The following is a 20,891-nucleotide window of genomic DNA, read 5'->3' on the forward strand; positions in this document are numbered from 1 at the left end:
GTAACAATACTCAATTCTGTGTACAACTGCAAACGTTCTAACTTTCCTCAGAATAGGATGCAAGTCCTTCGGTAATATTCACTCTTAAACTTGATGACATTTAAATACTGTATTTAGTACAACTTATGTCATATAAGGGGATAAGATAGGGAGGAAAACAAAGATAGTAGTTTTATGTGCATACATATGAGACTCATAAAAAGATATGGAAGAAACATTCATAACCATTATAGTCCTTGTTTCTGTAACCGGTAGCTCATATTTATAACTATCTTCTTCACTACCCATTCCAAATTACATTTACCCTCAGCAAGCAACTGAGGTGGGTGTGGTTCTTTGCTTGGTGGGGTGACCAAACCTTTATTACTCAAGTTTCTGGGCAATTAGTCTTGCCTGGATTGGGCTGCTGCAGTTTTACACTGACTTTAATAACAAGAAATGGTAGTACTAAGAGACATCCTACGTATTTCCTGTATTCTAGGCAAACCAACCGTTCTTTATCTCCTCTGTGTGGTTGCAGTTCTATTTCCCCTTAATAGTCAGGATTAATTGTCCCAGCCAGTATAGTAATTCCCTTCTCTGTCTGCTGATTCAGACAGAGGCATGGAAACCCAAAAGTGGCATGAGACAGTCTTAACTTTCAATTCAATGGAATCACTGTCTCTCCTGGTAAAAACACTACTCCTTTTGGAACTAAGATGTGTAGACCAGCAAAGCTTAAGACTACAGGAACAAGAAGCAAAAACCTTTCTGGTGGATAACTAGGGGTGATGATGAGTGGTGCCACTCCCATTTTCATCCCTTGATTCCTGGACCCATGAATCCTGGCTATGGGAGAAGGAACATCATAGAGTGGCCACTGATTTAGAGTATACACAACCTCCAGGGAACCACTGCCCCAGCCTTGTAAAGTACTGTCACCTAACTGGTGCCATACTTCGGCCTTCAAAAGGCCATTCCACAGTTCTATCAAATCAGCTGCTTCAGGATGGGGAACATGTTAAGATTACTGAACTCCATGAGCATGTGTCCATTCCTGTTCTTCATTTGTTGTGAAGTGTGTTCCCTGATCAGAAGCAATGCTGAGTGGAATACCATGACCATCGAGAAAACATTCTGTAAGTACATGGATGGTACTTTTGGCAGAATCATTTCATGCAGTGAAGGCAAACCCATATCCAGAGTATGTACCTATTCTAGTTACAACAAAATGCTACATCTTCCACTATAGAAGTGGTCCAATATAATCAACCTGCCATCAGGTAGCAGGCTGATCACGTGCTGATGGAATGGTGCCAGAGCTGGAACTGAATGCTGGTCTCTGTTGCTGGCAGATTGGACAACTAGGGCCTTGGTGCCTGGAAGACCATGTTGCTGAGCTCATGAATAACCTCCATCCCTACCACCATGGTCACTTTGTTCATGAGCCTATCAGGCAATGACAGGAGTCGCTGGGGAAAGAACCCAACAGGTATTCCATAGATCATCTTGTCCATTTGAATATTAAAAATCTTCCTCTGGAAAGTCACCCTCTGGTGAGTATTAATGTGTGACACAAATATCTTCATGTTTTTTGCTCACTCAGAAATGTCTATTCACATATCTCTTCCCCAATTTTCCAATCATGTTCCTTCCAAGTCCCTGACTATCCAGCCAAACTAGTAGTGATGGCCCATGAATCACTATACAAACACATTTCTGGATATTTCTCCTTCCAAGCAAAAAACAACAACCAGATGTACTCCTCAAAGATCCACCCACTGGGAAGAATTCCCTTAATGACTATCCTTCAGGAATATTCCAGAAAGTGACTATAGTGTTGCAGCTTGTCCACATTCAGGTGATACCTGCATATCATGCAGAACTGTCTATAAACCAGGAACGGATTTTCTCTTCCTCAGTCAACTGATCATAAGGAAATCCCCAAGAAGCCAAAGCTATCAGCTGGGAAAGGCAATATGGCAGAAGTGGAAACCACTTACTTGTGCCTTTATGACCCGCTCAAGCCCAATCTTGTATATACCACTTCTAGTTTTATGATGAAGTGCTGCTTTGCATGCCCAACTTAATGGCTTGGCAGGCCAGGTACTCAGCTCATGACAGGCAACTTGGGTCTCATGGTAATTGGGTGACTTATGGTTAAGAGTTGAGTCTCTAGTATAGACCAGTATCAAGCCAAAAGTTGTTTCTCAAAAGAAGAGTATGTATCTGCAGAAGATGACAATGCTTTCTCCAAAATCCGAAGGGTCTGCATTGTGATTCTCCTATAGGGGCCTACCAGAGGCTACAGATAGCAACTCTATTTGTCATTGACATTTCTAGCACCATTGGATCTGCTAGACCATATGGCCCAAGTGGCAGAGGAGCTTGCACAGCAGACTGGAACTGCTGCAAAGCCAACTCTTGTTCTGGTCCCCATTCAAAACTAGCAGCATTTCTGTTCACCAGTAAATGGGTAGGAGTGGTACATCCAAATGCAGGATATGTTGTCTCCAAAATTAAAAGACGCCAACTAGGAATTCTGCCTCTTTTCTGGCTGTAGGAGGGGCCAGATGCAACAGCTTATCCTTCACCTTAGAAGAGACAGCTCTATATGTCTGTCCCACACCGAATACCTAGAAATTTCAGAGGTGGAAGGTCCCAGAAGTTTTGTTGGATTTATCTCCCATTCTCTGACACAGAAATGTCATATCAATTAGTCTAGAGTAGTTTCTACTTCTTGCTCCGTATGTCCTATCAAAAAGATTATCATCAATATAACGGACCAGTAATGTCTTATGGGAAGAAGAGATGATCAAGGTTCCTGCAGACTAAATTATGACATAGGGATGGAAAGTTGATATACCTGAGGTAGAATGAAGGTACAATGCTGGCCTTGACAGCTGAAAGCAAACAGTTGCTGGTGGTCTTTGCTAACAGCAATTGAGATAACAGCATTTGCCAGATTAATAGCTGCATATCAGCTACCAGGGGATGTGTTGATTTGCTCAAACAACAATACCACATCTGGAATAGCAACTACAATTGTAATTGGTGTCACCACCTGGATAAATTTACAATAATCCACTATCATCCTCCAAGATCTGTTTTCTTCTCAGACCAAATAAGAAAGCTGATTAGGGATGTGGAGGTAATCACTACCCCTGCATCCTTCAAAATCCCTGATCGTGGCAATAATCCCTGAAATCCCTCCAGAAATCCAGTATTACCTTTTATTTACTATTTTGCTAGGTAGGGGCAGTTCTAGCAGCTTCTACTTGCCCTTTCCTATCATAATAGCCCTCACTCCAAAATCATGGAACCAGTATGGGGATTCTGCCAGGTGCTGAATATGTCCATTCCAATTATGCATTCTGGAACACGGGAAATAACCACAATGTGGATGGACCTGAGCTCTGACTGTAGACCACAGTGACATTCTGGGTTTCCTAAATGTCACTTCCAAACTGGTATCTAATAATCCCTAAAATACATGATTTTTCCTTCTCCCCAATGTATAATTACTCTGCTAAATACCATAAATCTTCTTGGGGAAGACTGGGGGGAAGATTAGCAGTACAAATTTTTGGCAGTTTAGCAAAGGTCCTTCCATAAGGGCACCCAGCCTTTCCTTCATTCAAGGGACGCTGGGTTTATAAACTGTCTTTTGTGGGAACTGATTAAGTGGCTATGACTCTATGTCTTCGTGATTCAAGTTCTAATTTTGTTCACTTTATCTAGAACTCTTATGCTTATAAAGATCGAGTAAGGATTAGGTAGACTGCCCACATACATTACTTCAAGGTATCCCATGCTCTACTAGTCACAGCCATACGTCTCTGTGAGCCAGACCATTCAGTGTGCTGTCCATTATGGTAGCCATGTGTGCCTTGTCTTAGGTGACTAAATACTGCCACCTGGCTTCTGCCAAGCCAGGATCTGATCCCCATTGTGTTTAAGGATCCAACTTCAGTAAAAGCAATTCCCACAGTGATTTCTAACCTATAGAGAAGAGTGGTCATAGAGTTGTTCAGGGATGATGGAGTTTGTCTCACAAATTTATTCCTCACAGTACTGGTGAAAGGCGTGTCTTCTGGACATTCTTGGGTTCAGTGAGTAGGTCTTACATGATAAATCCACTCTAACATACATTCTCTCTAAACCTTTGGATTCCCTCATTTACATTAAGCCAGGGCAGTTCTGGAATTTTTACCTCACGCAATATAGGCCACCTTTTGGTTCATGTTTCGACAACATGAACAAATGTTAGAGCCCTCTCTAACCCCGCAAGATACATATTAAATCCAGAATCTCTGCTTAGTGGGCCCATAGCAATAAATTCAGCCTGATCTAACTTTATATTCCTTCCACCATTATCCTACATATACCTGATTTCTTGTCTATATTAATTGGAAAAACCATGCAGTTCTTTTGGTGTGTAGCCCACTCTTCATGGTTATACTTTGCACCTCACCTTTTGGTGCCTGCTGGGACTTCAGTTTAGTTCCAGGTCTGAAAGGAGCAGGGGGGGTTTGGGGGTGGGTGTGCTGGTTTGAAACTGTAATGTACCCCAGAAAAGGCATGTTCTTCTAATCTATCCTTGTGGGTGCCAACCTATTGTGGGAGGGATTTTTGCTTGGGTTGTTTTCATGGAGCTGTAACCCACCCAATTTGAGGTAGGTCTTAATTCTTTACTGGAGTCCTTTATGAGAGGACACAGAGAGTTTAGAAACATTGGAAGAAAAGGAAAATGCCCTGGGAGAAGCTAAGAAAGAAAAAGAATATGCCCAGAGACATTTTGAAGGCAGCTACTGAAAGAAGTCAAAAGAAAGGACAAATAGACACTGTCATGTGCCTTTCCATGTTAGAGAAACCCCAGATGCCACTGGACTTTCTTAAGTGATGGTATCCTCTTGTTGATGCCTTAGTTCGGACATTTCTATGGCCTTAGAATTGTAAATTTGTAACCTAATAAGTTCCCATTGAAAAAGTCAATCCATTTCTGATATACTGCATTCCAGCAGCTTTAGCAAACTGAAAGTGGGTAAAGAGAAGAATTACAAGTGTCTTGTACACTAATTACCTCAGAGTATTCCACTGCAGTTTCATCTGATGAAACAGTATAAGGTCTTCAGATAGAAGAATGAGGGTTGTTTGCTCAGGGGAGGTGTTCACAGGTTTATCAGGCATAGCAGGGCTAAATGTCTTCAGGTGCAGGTTTGATGGCAGATTCCTCAGGGCAGAACGGAGGCTAAGACTGGTACTTTAGGACCAGAGGTTGGGTGGCTGATTTCTCAGGGCAGATCATTACAGACAGGTTTATCTGGCAAAGACTCAGCAGAATCTAGGGTTTCAATATGGCCACCACCATCCTTATCAACCCATATGTCCCCATTCCAATTTTCAGGATCCCAATTCCTTTCCAATCAATGCCCTCACTTTAGCAGACACCTGGCTAGCTTGGGAATTTAATTAACAGTGTAATTAAGCCACCTGCACAATGAGACTCTGTGTCTAGTTTTCCAAAATCTCAAGTCTGCGGCTACACAAAATAAGGTTTTGTTTCAAGGCACATATAGAAATTTTCACGTCCTTCATGCAGTGGTTAAGTTGGAATTAGAAGTCTTGAATTCATCCTTTCTTTTACAATTATATCCAGTATATTTAGGAACGAGCCAATATTATTATAACTTCCACTCCACAAAACTTTGTTAAGGTATGAAAAACACTCTCACCCAGAGACTCGCCTCTTATAAGCATGTGAGTAGCCATATCCACTGATGATATTTTGTGTATACTCATGCTTTAGATTGTCAGTGCAGTCTTGATTGTTGGAAACAGAATCCAATTCAGAAATTTCTTGTTAATTCAGGTCTGCTTATGATGAACTCTCTTCATTTCCTTTTGTCTGAACTGAACATGTCTTTTTTTTTGCCTTCTGTTCTAGCTTGCTAGCTGCCGGAATGCAATATACCAGGGACAGAATAGCTTTTTAAAAGGGGAATTTAATAAGTTGCTAGGTTACAGTTCTAAGGCCGATTATAACAAGTCTATAGAAATGGCCAATCAAAGGCATGCAAGGAAAAATACCTTGGTTCAAGGAGGCCAAAGAAGTTCAGGGTTTCTCTCTCAAGTGGAAGGGCACATGGCGAACACAGTCAGGGTTCCTCTCTCATCTGGAAGGACACATGCTGAACACAGCATCATCTGCTAGCTTCTTCTCCTGGCTTCCTATTTCATGAAGCTCCCCAGGAGGCATTTTCCTTCTTCATTTCCGAAGGTCACTGGATGGTGGACTCTGCTTCTCATGGCTGTGTCATTCTGAGCTGCTCTCTCTGAATCTCTCTCATGCTCCAAAATGTTTCCTTTTACAGGACTCCAGAAACTAATCAAGACCCACTCAAATGGGTGGAGACATGCCTCTACCTAATCCAGTTAAACAACCACTCTTGATTAAATCACATGTCCAGGGAGATGATCTAATTACAGTTTCAAACATACAATACTGAATAGGGATGAGAAGAAATGGATGCCTTTACAAAATGGGATTGGGTTAAAACATGGCTTTTCCAGGGTACATACATCATTTCAAACCAGCATACCTTCATTCTTGAGGTACACATCCATTAAAGATAGACTCCTGAGTTAACCTTTCCATTCTTTTTCTTTTTCTCAGGTTTTAAAGATGATGTTCCACTCTTTCTTGGATTCCATAGCTTCTAATGAGAAGACAGTCATTAACTGCATTGATATTCCCTTGAATATAATCATTATTCTCTAGTTATTTTAACGATTTTTCCGTCATCTTTAGTTTTCAAAAGTTTTACTATGACATGCTCAGGCTCTGTGTTTATCTTGCTTGGGGTTTACTGAGCAGCTAAAATCTGTAAACTTATGACATCATCACATTTCTCTCAAATATTTTTTCCTGCCCTATTTTTCTCTCACCTCTCCTTCTGAAATTTCAATTACATACAGGTTAGATAATTTGATATTATCTAATAAGCTTTAGAAGCTCTGCTCATTATAAAAATCCTTTCCCCTCAAGGTTCTTTAGATTGAGTAATTTCTATCAAATTTTCTTCAAGTTCATTGTCTCTTTCATCTGTCACCTCCATTCTGCTACTGAGTGCAGCAAATGATTTTTTTTTTAATTTCAGATATCCTATTTTTCTGTCCTAGAATTTCCATCTGGCTCATTTTTTCCATTTCTATAGCTTTGATATTTCCAAGCTCTTCATTCATTGTGAATACATTTTCTTTTACATTATTAAGATATATATAACAACTGCTTTATGCCACTTTGAGGCTGCTCTATGGTGGTTCAGGGCCAGCCAAATAGAATAGATAGAATTTGGGTTACACTCTGACTATTCTCTTCTGGGATAACTTCCCTCCAATATAGTTATGGCTGTCAATGGCTCAAGATTCTGGGGATTCTCCAGGCCAGAAAAACTGGTTTCCACTGGTTCCTTTCCCCTCTGCCTGACACCACACCAACTGCTCCTACCTCTAAGTTAAAAGCATTTACAATGGGGAACTCACTCTCTGTAGAGAGTGTGTGGGCTCCTGACCAGAATGTGCCCTCTTCTGTTCATTCTTCAGTACTCTAAGATAGCTGGTTGTAGTATTATGTTATTCTTGAGAGGGGAGTTTCAGTAGGTACTAACAAAAGGTTGTCCCAGCCTTACTTTAATTTCTATAATTAGCACATTTCCTACCAGATATATCTATTTGTTTTTCCATTTATTTTTAACTGTATGTCAAAGCTTTATGACAGCAGAGCTCTGTGAAATTTTGTTCAATGCTGTGCCCTCTATCTCCTAGAATGGCAGTTAACAGATGATAGATGCTCCATTAATATCTGTGAAATAAATGTTGTTGAATTAAAATGTCTGAATAAATGAAGATAATTAACACATTCCTGGTGAAAAGACTTAATTTTTCCTAACTCTATAAAACCATATGATCCCAAACAAAATATCAGAAGGATTTTTGTGTTGCTGCTTAAATGCATGTGAATAAAAAAATGTACAAGCCTAGCCAAAAACATTTTGTATATAGGCAGAAAAATAAGGGGGGACTTGCTTAGGAGACAGCAATACTTATTTTAAACTAAATGAAACTGTTGACATAAGAAGAGACAAACAGATAAGTAAAACGGACTATAGACTCCAAAAAACAAACCCATAAGCTAAAACAGTAACTATAGCATGGTAAGTGATAAGTACCTACTGAATGAAAAAATGAAAAAAAGTGGGAATTTTATAGAAAGGAAGAATATAGTTTTCAAGAATTCACATATACAAAAAAGAACCCAGATTCTTGAAGACTGACTATTCTAAAAATAGAGGAAATACGAAAAGAAAATAGAGTAAGAACGTCTATATAATACTAAAATGCAGACGAGGCCTCCCTAAGGTATATCCATATGCACTCAAATGGAAGAATCCCTGTAAAATCTAGTTCAGTAGAACAGAACAAGTTGCGGAACAAAGACCATTTTGGGGGGTACAAAAACATTTACACTGTTTGTGCCATAGAGAAAGACCTAGATGTGAGTGCTCTTCCAGAGTTTTCTCTACCGTACAAACAAATATAAATGCAAACTGCCAAGTGGGAAAAGGGGAGGTAAGTTATTTACATTTTTTCATGAACATATATTAGAAATCTTTTCAGAAAAAAAATACATTTATTTTTTTCACTGAAAAACATAAAAAATGCAAAAATAATCATGCATGTTTCAGGCAGTGATTTGGAAATTAGGCCTGAATTGTAAGTTGTTTTATAGGAGCTTTTAAAAGTCAAGGGTTCTAAAAAATACATTTAGTTTGCTTCATGTGTGATTACTTCTACTTAAAAGTTTTGAAAAGCACCAGATGCCATTAACTAAGTAACAATTCTCACAGGAACTACTCTGAAGTTTCAAAAGTATGCATGTATTATGTCATAAGCATTATCATAGGAGGAAAAAGCAAAAGTGAGAGGGAGAAAAAAAGTCTTGGCAAATACCTAAAACAGAATGAGGAACTGGAAAGTCATAGGCAATTATGTTTTCTAACAGGCAGTCCCACTACAGAAATGAAAAAGTCAAATTACAGAAAAGTAGCAGGTAAAAAACACACACAGCACTGCCTAAGAAAGACTGTCGACACCGTCGACGGACTTTCAACTTTTCTTTCACACATTTTTTAGAAATTATGTATGACTGTTATCATACTCTGATTTACTTAGCCTTTTCTCTGTATTTGGGGACTGAGAATATCTCCATTTTAAAAATGATAAATAATGAGGGGTAAACATTTTATACAGAAAGTATTTCCTACATTTAAGATCCTTTCCTTGGGAGAGATTAACAGAAGTGGAAATTATTGGGTAAAAAGACCTACCATTTTGAAGACTCTTAAACATACTACCAAACTGTACCAAACTGCATTTCAAAAGTATTTTCACAAATTTCTACCACCAAATTGCCTACTTCATCATATTCAGGACTGTCATTTGCAAAGTATTAGATTTTCTTTTTCCTTTGGGGGTGCATGGTCCAAGAATCAAACCCGGGTCTCCCTCATGGAAGGTAAGCATTCTTCCACTGACCCACCCGAGTATTTGATTTTTGAAAAGCTAAAAATATTTTATCACCACCATGCTTTTGGGTTTCTCTGATTACTCCCTTATCTCTTTTACTTATGTCCATGTACTCCACCAAGAAGGGTTCATTCACTTTATCAAAATGAGACCCAAGATGCTTTTGTCAAAGTTTGTACGGGGATTTCCCGGACAGACTTAGCTTGAGCTCCGCCAATAGCACTCCAGGTCAATTTGCATATTTACAGAATCTGAAGATAAACTATAATGGTCTCCTCATGTTATTTTCTTGAAAAGTCCAACATGGTCTTAGAATTTTTAGAAAGATTCAAAATGAGAAAATAATGAGTTTCTTATAATTCCCACCCTCATAATAGAAACTCTTCCCCCCAACTCCAATAGTGCACTCCTATGGTCAGATACATTACCAGGATTAGTACACAGCTACAAATATGGAAATATGAATCCCATTTGTGCTTTAAAAACCAAAACACTTCTGGATACTATAAAACCCTACAAGTGTTCATCCTTTGGAAGCAGGATGTTTGAAAATAAAGCAGCCTAACATCATCGGTCAGCGTTGACCAAAAGAACTTTCTGCAATGATGTATTTTCTATCTGTGCTATTCAGTATGGTAGCTGCTACTCATGTGTGGCTCATGTAACCAAGGTACTGAACTTTTTATTCAACTTAATTTGAATTTGAATTTAAATAGCCATATCTGTACAGTTTTATAAACCAGAGAGCACCCTACTTTCTTCTTTTTTTTTTTTTTTACCTGAATATGCATAATACTAGCTATGCAACTATGCATAATACTAGCTATTCAACTCAAATTTGCTCATCACCTGGAACTGGGTTTCCCATAGCAGTTTCAAGTATGGCTTCCTAGCTGCTCCCCATTTAGGTTACCCTGCGGTCCCATTATGGTCAAGACTTGGACAATACAGCCCTCACCATACTGCAAGGTCACAGGTAATTTCTCAGTTCTGAGTTTTGTATGTGTGATGGCCCATTGGTGGCACAACAATCATTAAATCTGACCCTTTAGTAAGATTGAGATAAATAACTTCTGGTTGGCTGAATGGCCTGGAATAATCATCTAAGTCTTACTTTTTAAATTGCATTTGGTTAACTTTCTCCAAACCTGCTTCCCTCCTAATATTTACCATTTCAATAAATAGCAACTCTCTTCTTTCTAAGTCTCAGGTCAAAAATCTCAAGAGTTATTCTCGATTTCCTTTATTCCCATCTCATAGCCAATCCATCAGCAAATTTGGTTGGCCCCATTTTTAAAATAAACCCAGAATCTGGCCACACACACCTCCACCCCTCACCCCCCATCCCCACTGATATCACCTAGGCCAAGTCACCATCATCTCTTGCCTGAACTATTCCAAAGCTTTCTAAAGGTATTTCCATTTCTCCTTTGTTCCCTTACAATCACTTTTCCACAGGAGAGCCAGCCTGAGCTTTTTTTGAAGTTCTTATCATTCCTCAATTGAAAAGCATCCAATGGCTTCCCATTCTCACTCAAAACAAAGTCTAAAGTCCTTTGCTGAGCATTCAAAGATTTAATAACATGATGCTGACTATCTCTTGAACCCCTCTCATCCCATCATTCTGCTCCAGCTGCACTATCTTCCTTGCTCTCTCCGCAATGTTCCAAACATGACCCCCCTAGGACCTCTGCAGCAACTGCTGATCCCTTTACTGCTAATACTTATCTCCCAGATATTTGAATGACTTCTTGGTCTCCTCTTCTTTTAGAATGCAGCTCTGATGTCACATTGAATGTCTTCCTAAACACCTTACTTAAAATAGCAGCCTGCTCCTGTTTATCCCCTTTCTGTGCTTCATTTTCATTATGGTGCTTATCACCACCTAACCTTCTGTACTTGTTTATTGTCTGTCTCTCCTCAATAGAAGTGTCATGACAGCAGGGACCTTGTTACTGCATTCCCTGCCCTGAGAGCAGTGCCTGGTATATGCATACTAGGTGCTCAGTAAAGATATTCACTGGGGGGTGTAGAGATTCAAGACCACAGTCCTTACCAGGTATCAGGCTCCCACCTTGTGCCAGTTTGGAAGGATTTATGTTCCCTAGAAAAGCCATGCTTTAATCCTGATCCAATCTTGTGAGAGCAATGTTTCTTTAATCCCTATTTAACAATATAGGCTGGGATCTTTTGATTAGATTAGCTCCATGGAGGTGTTTTTCGCCCAATTGTGGGTATTAACCTTGGATTAGAGGGAGATGTGACTCCACCCATTCCAGGTAGGCCTTGATTGATTTGCTGGAATCTTCTGAAAGAAGCAAGCCTTTTTATTTTTGGCATGGGCAGGCACGAAGAACTGAGCCCAGGTCTCTGGCATGGCAGGTGAGAATTTTGCCACTGAGCCACTGCTGCACTGCCCAGAAGCAAGCATTTTTGAAAGAGCCATGAAGCAGAGAGCCCAAGCTGCCAGAGACTTTTGGAGATGATGAAGGAAAACTTTCCTGGAGGAGCTTCATAAAATAAGGAGCCTGGAGAGAAAGCCAGCAGATGTCACAATGTTTACCATGTGTCTTTCCAGTTGAATGAGAAACCCTGAACTTCATCAGCCTTTCCTATCCTCATTAAGCTTCAGACTAAATGGAGATAAAGACATTAAATTGAAAACTAAGAAGAAAATTCATTGTGCTTGTGAAAAGTGCTACAATAAAAAGATATAGGGCGGGCCATGGTGGTTCAGCAGGCAGAGTCCTCACCTCAGGGTTCGATTTCCGGTGCTTGCCCATAAAAAAAAAAAAAAAAAAGATACAGGGAACACAATAATGCTGAACAGAGGGATCTGCCATAATGAAGGTAACCTCTTGTTGGTGCCTTAATTTGGACATTTTTATAGACTTACTTTAACTGGGACATTTTCATGGCCTTAGAACTCTAAACTAGCAACTTATTAAATTCCCCCTTTTAAAGTCATTCCATTTTTGGTATATTGCATTCCAGCAGCTAGCAAACTAGGACACACCTGCTTTTTTTGCCTTAAGTTTTGGACCCTTTCAGTACAGTCACATACTAGAATGAGTGAACTTCCAAAAACACAAGGCTATTTTCTCTAACCCTCCCTCTTATTGTTTCATTGACTCAGCACTGTTTCTAGAATAAATCACTGGAATTGCTCCAACCACACTGAGTTTTTCTGAGTTTCTAAAACTAATCATGCTCCCTCTCTCCTATAACCCTTCATACTCAGTATCCTATCTGCATGGAATAATTCCACAACTCCATCTTTCCAGTCCTCCAGCCCTGCCTCCTGACCTTCAAGATCTCCACTCAAAGCTTGATTTCTCTAGGAAGATTTCTTGGCACCCCCTTCCTCATCCCTCTCCATCCCAGCAGGTAGTGAGTGGGGTCCTTATGAAATATGACACTTGTCTCACTCTGTTTCTGACAGGCAATACAAAATCATGGTTAAGAAATGGGTTTGGATCCCAGTTAAACTATTTGCAAGGTAAATGGCCTTGGGCTAATAAATAATTATATTGTGCCTTGGTTTGCTCAATTGGAAACTGGGAAAAATGACAATCCTTATGTACCCTCATAGAATTATTGTGAGGCATTAAGTATATATTAAATGCTCCATAAATGTTGACTATAAACCAATCTACCCACTAGACTGTGAAGTGCCTGAAGGCTGGCACCACGTTAGTTTGTTCATTTCTGTGTCTCAGTGGATAGACCAGAGCCTGGCAAATATTAAGTGCTCAATAAATAACTGCCAGATAAAGATATGAATAAATGACTTATAGAAGACTAACTGGCCACCTCATCTAACTCTATTAATTTTCTCTTTGTATTTTATACAAATACACACAAATGCATTTATACAAATGCTCACAAATGCACACACGCACATACATACACACACACAAAAGGAAAGAAAGAGGTAAACCCTTATTTCTTGGGTGATTTCACTCACTCTCCTGTATTTGGATCTTTGTCTTCCTTTCAGTTTACTGTCACTCACAAAGTAATCTTATGAACAGGAGGAGCCAGTCTGACTGGGAGTTTACAAGCTGTTAAGGAAACCAGGTGGTTTTAGGAAAAGGGCAGATATTATGAATTCAGTACCTTTTAAATCCCATCATAAGGGTGACTCATTTTTAATCATTTTTTATAAAAGAAAGGTACAGTCACCTCTGTAAGACTGGGGAGCGATTATCTTAGATAACTCATATATGTTCTTTCTCACTCACTCACTGGGAACAAAACAAACATGGGCTCTATCCTCATTACGCTTCAGACTAACTGGAGATAAAGACATTAAATTGAAAACTAACAAGAAAATTCATTGTGCTTGTGAAAAGTGCTACAATATAAAGATATAGGGCGAGCCATGGTGGCTCAGCAAGCAGAGTCCTCACCTCGCGGTTCGATTTCCAGTGCTTGCCCATAAAAAAAAAAAAAAAAAAAAGATATAGGGATCACAATAATGCTGAACTGAGGGATCTGCCATAATCTGGGTGGTAAGAGAAGATTTTTCTGAGGAAACGATGAGTGAGCCATGAGGGAAGAGTAATCATGAGCAAGATGCATAGACCAAGGCAAAGGGTGGTGGTGGTGGTGGTGAGGGGACCAAGGAAGGTCCTGGACAAAAGCCCCTGAGCTCTGGAAGTCAGAAAGAACGTCTGGGGTGGGGGTGGGTGGGTGGGTGGAGGGAGCTGCAGCTCCAATATCTTTGAAGAGGGAAAGATGAGAGAAGTCAGACTGCGGGGCATTGAAGATGGCATTAAGGACTTTGAATTTTATCCTAAGAGAAAATGAGAAGTCACTGGTGGATTTTTAAAAGGAAATATTTCAACTTTCATATTAAAAAGATGACATGATTTGGAGACTGGCTTGGAGGAGGGTCATACTGGATGCAAGGATATAGGAGACTCCTGTGATCATGCAGGTGAGGAGTGATATCACCTTGCACAAGACAGGGGTAGTGTCTCCAACTTAAAGAAGCAGAAAGATGTGAGAACTATTTAGGAGCTAGATCAACAAGACTTAGCAATGGATCATTACCAGAGGTGAGGAAGGAGGTGTCAAGGATGGTTTCTAGATTTCTGGCATGGCAATCAGAGATGGGGGGAGTGAGCAACTGACTGAGAAAGAACACTGCAGGAGCAGCAGTGGGTGCTGTGCTTGTGACATTCATGAGCTATCAGAATAGAGATGGTGTATAAGTATAGACAGCTGGTACATGGGTCTAGAAATCAGAAGGCAGCTCTGAGGCTGGATACATAATGAGTCCAAGCATCGCACATGGCCAAGGAGTAGGAGGAGAAGGGGTTTCTATGCTGCTAACTTTTCTAGATTGATTTGGAACATGTTAGGAAAATTATTCTCAAACTTTTATTCAGCGAGGGTAAGGGGAGCAGGTAAAGGATACTATACAAGAACAAATATAGGGCTTCTCCCGAATGTTTTAAAAATGGTGGTGAAGGTTATAGAACACTGTCAATGTACTTAATGTCACAGAATTGTACACTTAAAAATGGTTAAAATGATTTTTGTATTGCATATAATGCACAATTTTTAAAAAATTATAAAAATGGGAAAAAAGTATATATGAAAGGGTGAAGAGAGTCAAGAATATTCAAGACATCCTTAAGGAGGTGGGAAGTAGGGATTTGCCCAATGAATATCAAAACTTGTACAGAGCAACAGCATTTAAGATGAGATTATCCTGCATCATGGATACCAGAAATGAAACTACAGATGTATGAAAACTTGGTATCTTTTTTAAGGGATGAAGAAGAGTTAGGGAAGTTTATGGGGGAAAAAAAAAGTAGAATACTATCCCTACCATGTCACATCATACATAAAATTAAATGCTGGATAGATTAAAGACTTAAATGCCACAAAACATTTAGGAGAAAAAATGAACAAATAATGACCTTGGGGTATGATGGATTTCTTAAACAAGGCACTAAAAGCCCAAATCAGAAAGCAAAAGAATAATAAAATTCACTTTCATTAAAATGTAGACTTCTGCCCAGCAACAAGAAACATCAAGACTGAAAAAGCTAAAAGTTGGGAGATCATTGCAATGGATAACAAAGGGAAATATAAAAACAATTCCTACAATCAAGAAGAAAAAGGCAAACAGCTCAATCTTGCACTACCTTGTACTTGTATATATCACTTTTGCAAAAAAAAAAAAAGAGAGAGATAGAAGAAGACATATCACAAAGGACAAAAGCAGATCAGCTGGTTACATACTCCTGGCAAAGATGGAGATCAAGGCCCTAGCCCATCTGGTTAGTAAGGACATAAGCACTACATAGCCTCTTTAGAGGACAATTTATTAATAGCCATCAAAAAGAATTTATGGGTGGTGTGACAGCCATGTCAGAGACCTGGGTTCCATTTCCAGTGCCTGCATTTTACATCTTTTTGATTTGGCAATTGCACTTCCAGGAATTAACCAAGAGACAAACTCTTGTGATAATGAATAAACTAAAAGGCTCTGGAGTGTACATTTTAAATAGGTAAATTGTATGGTGTATATATTATTTCTCAGTAAAGCTGTTAAATATATTATATAAGTATACACAGACATGCATACATATACAAGACATTCTCAATGAGATTGGCAAGGATACCCAAAACCAAAGAATCTATCACAAACTTCGAAAAGCTGAGCTGGCAAAAATTCAGCAAACTCTGAATGTACTTAATGAGAAGGCACCATTTTATGAGGAACAAATTAATTATACATCTATATAAAGACTTGTTTAGACAACTTGCAAAGAAATAATACTTGGTGTACAGATGTAGAACAGGGTTCAGCAAATTGTGGTCCAGAGGCCAAATCCAGCCCTGCATCTCTTTTTGTAAATACATATTATTGGAACACAGCCATACCCATTTGTTTGTATATTGTCTGTGCCTGCTGTCACCACTACAACCGCAGGGTTAAGTAGCTGTTATAGAGACCATTCTGGCCAGGAAATCTTACAATATTTCTATCTGGCCAGAAAAAGTTTGCCAGACCCAGAAACAAACAAACAAAAAATATTTGTAGGACAATAGGGTCAGTATGATAGCACTCATGTTAAAAACACAAACATACAACATAGTACCTCATCTTTTCTATGAGTATATAAAATAGTATTAGATGATCTAGAAGGGTAAACGCAAACATAACCATGGTTATTTTCTCATCAGGGCCAGTGTGCTGGTTTGAAAGGATATATGGACCCTAGAAAAGCCATGTTTTAATACTAATAACTCTTGTGGGAGCAACGGTTTCTTCTCATCCCTATTCAGTATTCAGCACTATACGCTGGAAACTTGATTAGGTTATCTCCATGGAGATGTGGCTTAATCAATTGTGGGTATTAAATTTGATTAGATGGAGATGTGTCTTCACCCATTCTACACGGATCCTGAACATTAGTTTACTGGAATTCTATAAGAGAGACATTTTGGAAAACGAGGAGAGAGCCACAGAACCACGACAGAATGACACGAGAACCACAGAGTCCACGAGCCAGCTACCTTTGGAGATGAAGATGCCACTGGGGAGCTTCAGGAAGCAAGAGGCCTGTAGAGGAAGCTAGTAGACGTTGCCATGTTCACCATGTACCTTCACAATGGAGACTGAAACCCTGAACTTCATCGGCCTTCTTGAAGCAAGGTGTCTTTCCTTGGATGCCTTAATTTGGACATTTTTATAGATCTGCTTTAATTGGGACATTTCTCAGCCATAGAACCATAAACCAGCAACCTATTAAATTCCCCTTTTTAAAAGCCATTCCATTTCTGGCATATTATATTCTGGCAGCTAGCAAACTAGAACAGCCAGGAAGAACAGGATTGGGAGATGGTCAAAGCAAACTATGGTTTTATTTATAACTTTTGAAGATTTGTTTTGTTTGTCTTAAGGAAGTAATATTCATGTATTACCTGAGTAACACATGAACATTTAGTTAAAATAAAATTTTTTTATTAAGTGAGGCTGGCAGAAGGGGAGAGTGATCTTGAGTTCTGGTCTTGGCGTTACCAGAATTTTAAGTGTTAGGATCCTACACTTACCTTCCATTTTTTTTAGATCTTTTCCAGGCATTCCTCTTATATTTCTCCTTTATTAAAGTCAGAAAACCAGAACTGATGGATGAAAGTTCAAGTTTTAAGGTGAAATGAAATATGAGCAAGAGTAGCAGGGAGGGATAAAAGACAACTACAAAGAAGGTGCAGGCTAGCAAATGGCTGGTTCCTGGCAAAGTCAACTATTTCTGGCCTTTAATTCCCATCTGAGGGCCTCCTGGCCACATGTCTAACCCGTCTCAGGTTCAGCACCACCTTGCAATTAGTCCATGCTCACATCCTTAGTATCCATATCTGAGAGCTGTGCAACTTCTAACATTTTATACACTTCAGGATGTTAGAAGTTTGGTTGTTTTCATAACAAAGTACATGAAATGAAAAGAACGGCTGACAAGCAATTCGGGCCCTAGAACAGCACATACATAACCAGAACACGAACAAAGTTGCTCTGCATGCTAATTTAGAAAGAAAATGTGGGTATAAATGATAAGATACACATAACTCATCTTTAGAAAAATAAAGTAAATTGAAATTCAAATGTGGAAAGGAGTAGACTAGGTTAGGACAAATCACAGTTTAAAAACATTATGGGAATGGAGAGTTTTTCCAAGCAAAAACAAAATGTCAAATAAAATTTCCACCTGCATGCATTTACAGAAAATTAGACCTGAGCCTACGTACAATTCTGGAAAAATTATGCTCTAAAACAATAATAATAAAAGGAGGCCTCAACAAAAAGAGGTAAATTCCAAGGATAGTGTAACATTAAGCTATAATGTTTAAAAGGACCTGGGCTAGGTCTAACTACTTGAGCAACTATCAATGGGGGAAAACTTGTGCAATTCGTTAACTGTGGGTACCCCAGTCACTTCTGCTTTTGAAGCCAAAGCAACTAGACAAACCTAAGGGTAGCTGAGTTGGAATAAGGGGAGAAAACCTTGGCTGTATATAAGTTAGTTGCAGGGAAAAAAAAACACTCATCAAACAGATCTTTCAAAGACTCTAGTTTTAAACAAAACTCAGGGAAAATATAGCAAAGCTTCATAAAGAAGAGAATAAGATGTTGAGTACTAATGAAAGAGAAGCATTAAAAAATTACACACACACTAAGCTAAATATAATTTCATTTGAAGTTTCTGTTTGTGAGAAAAAGGTTTCCCTTTACTAAACTTACCTCCATGTTCTAGAAATACTCGAACACATCTCTCCTTTCCTCTTGCTGCAGAGAAATGAAGCAGGGTCCAGCCATTAGCATCTCGGCCATTTGGAGAATAGCCTTGTTCTAACATCTTCCGTACTGTGTGAACATCCCCTGCAGCTACCGCAGCTTGAATCTGCAATTCTTCCTGGAGTTCAGGGTTCCTTCGGCAATGGTGGTGTAACATCCTAGCTGAGTCCACTTTTTACAAAGGATTCATTAGGTCACAGGGATCAGCCTTTGAAGGTAGAATGCATGAAATTTAGACTAACCGGCTCCTGATACTGAGTCCATTAAATATCACAGAATTTCCCATTGCTATATCATATAAACCCTAGACACAACAGTTCACACCACAACTAATTCATATTAATAAACGTATCTTTTAAGATCAAAACTTTTCAGTAATATCTCTAAGATCTTAAAGAATTACAAAAAGAAAGCTAGGAATAAATCACAAAACTCCTGAAAGAGGACATTTCTGTTGTAGCCCATTGAAACTCAAAGCAAAGGATACATGAACATAGCATGATTTTAGGTAAAATGGGAAGTAATGTTGGGCAGGTAAAAGATGGGGTCAGATGAGTACCATCTTAGAAGTTCTGATATCCTTGATGCACCTTGAAATTTAAGTTAACAAACCATCCAAGGACCCATCACAGATCAGTTAGTAACATGGAGGATCAACTGGACAATTCAAAGACTATGAAAGCTACAGTCCCTTCATCACAGAGAAGTAGTTATGAAAAAAGAAGGCAAAAAAACTTTAGGCTGCTTCCCTAAAGTTATTCAACATTATTTTATTTTTGGTCCAAGGATGGAAGGTTTGACAGGGAGGAGAAAGAGAAACAGCAAGGGGGTAAGTATATTAGAGTAAAATGTCTGGATTAGTTACCATCCTTTTGTTTACTTCTGCTCCCCTCTATCCTTCTCTACTTTATGTCATTTAAGGTAACAATTACTATTCCTCTTTTGCTGCCAAATTCTCTTTTTCACTTTTCTAATTTCAGGTTTTCCAAAATTTCACTCTAATATTTAAACTATCAAGACCATGTAAAATATTTAGAATCTATAAGAATCAAAACAACCGGTTGGGCTAACCATGTGAAAAAAACATTTTTTAAGGAAAATACTACTTTGAATTCCTACATTCAGTAATAGGTCACAAAAGAGGTATATACTGAAACTCAATATAAAATGAGACCTCCTTCATACAAATAGGAAAAGTCCAAATAGAACTGGTGAAAATTTATGTGTGTGTGGTTTTGTACAAACACCATTTTAGTGCATTTGAAAGCTTGAAGTACATAAAAAACCAAACTAACAAACTTTTAGGAAGTCATTCCATCTAGACTAATTTTAAGGAATAGATTAGATTCACCTCTTAATTAGTAGCTTCCATTTCTAAAAATAAAAAATGTATGTGTTAAAGCTCCTTAAAGACATTTTTATTCTCATATGTAGGTTAGATATCTTGGGAAAATCTTGTTACCAATAATAATTTATCTTGTAAAACTTCTCATTATAGATTGTACCAAGCCTAGTTTAGGTCAAATCATCACAGTAGAAGAGTATAATGTCCAGTGTTGTTTTATGCAAAGAAAAGTGTCACTACCAATTCATAAGTATCACAACTAAGTGATGTAATTAAGAAATAACCTACTGCTACAAATAGCTATTTCCTCAGAGAAAACTGGGAAATGGGAGATTTCTTGACAATCTTTTTTTTTAATAAACAAAATCCCCTCATCTCTTCAGTTAATTATTTTTCAACTGCCACTTAAATTAAGTCTCTTGTCTTAAAAATTTCAAAACTGAAGAATGTTTTGAGAATGGGTTTTATTGATTTTTAATGCTATAAGAGAAAAATGATGAAGATCATGAGAATGAATCAATTTAAACTATTATCACATGCTCATAACAATCATCTTTAGTAGACTTATTTATTTTTTTAAACTGGATAATTGTCTTGGCACTTAAATGAGGTGTACCATGCAAGAAAAGTATTCAAACAATATCACTTGTACTTTCTTTTGGT

The 20,891-nt window shown here is 38.6% G+C and overlaps 1 protein-coding gene across 5 annotated transcripts in view; it reads right to left on the bottom strand.

Annotated features, from left to right (window-relative positions):
• Positions 1 to 20,891, bottom strand: part of ASB7 (ankyrin repeat and SOCS box containing 7) — a 99,131-nt gene that overhangs the window by 50,016 nt on the left and 28,224 nt on the right. For all 5 annotated transcript variants that reach the window (XR_013160653.1, XR_013160654.1, XR_013160655.1 and 2 more), the window contains one exon: positions 18,830 to 19,091. Coding sequence is in view for 2 of the 5 variants with exons in the window: in XM_077124035.1 (XP_076980150.1) it covers positions 18,830 to 19,040 (211 nt within the window). In the remaining 3 variants the exon portion in view is untranslated. The remainder of the gene's footprint in view (positions 1 to 18,829; positions 19,092 to 20,891) is intronic.

Source organism: Tamandua tetradactyla, chromosome 12, assembly GCF_023851605.1.
Source record: "Tamandua tetradactyla isolate mTamTet1 chromosome 12, mTamTet1.pri, whole genome shotgun sequence".
Taxonomy (NCBI): domain Eukaryota; kingdom Metazoa; phylum Chordata; class Mammalia; order Pilosa; family Myrmecophagidae; genus Tamandua; species Tamandua tetradactyla.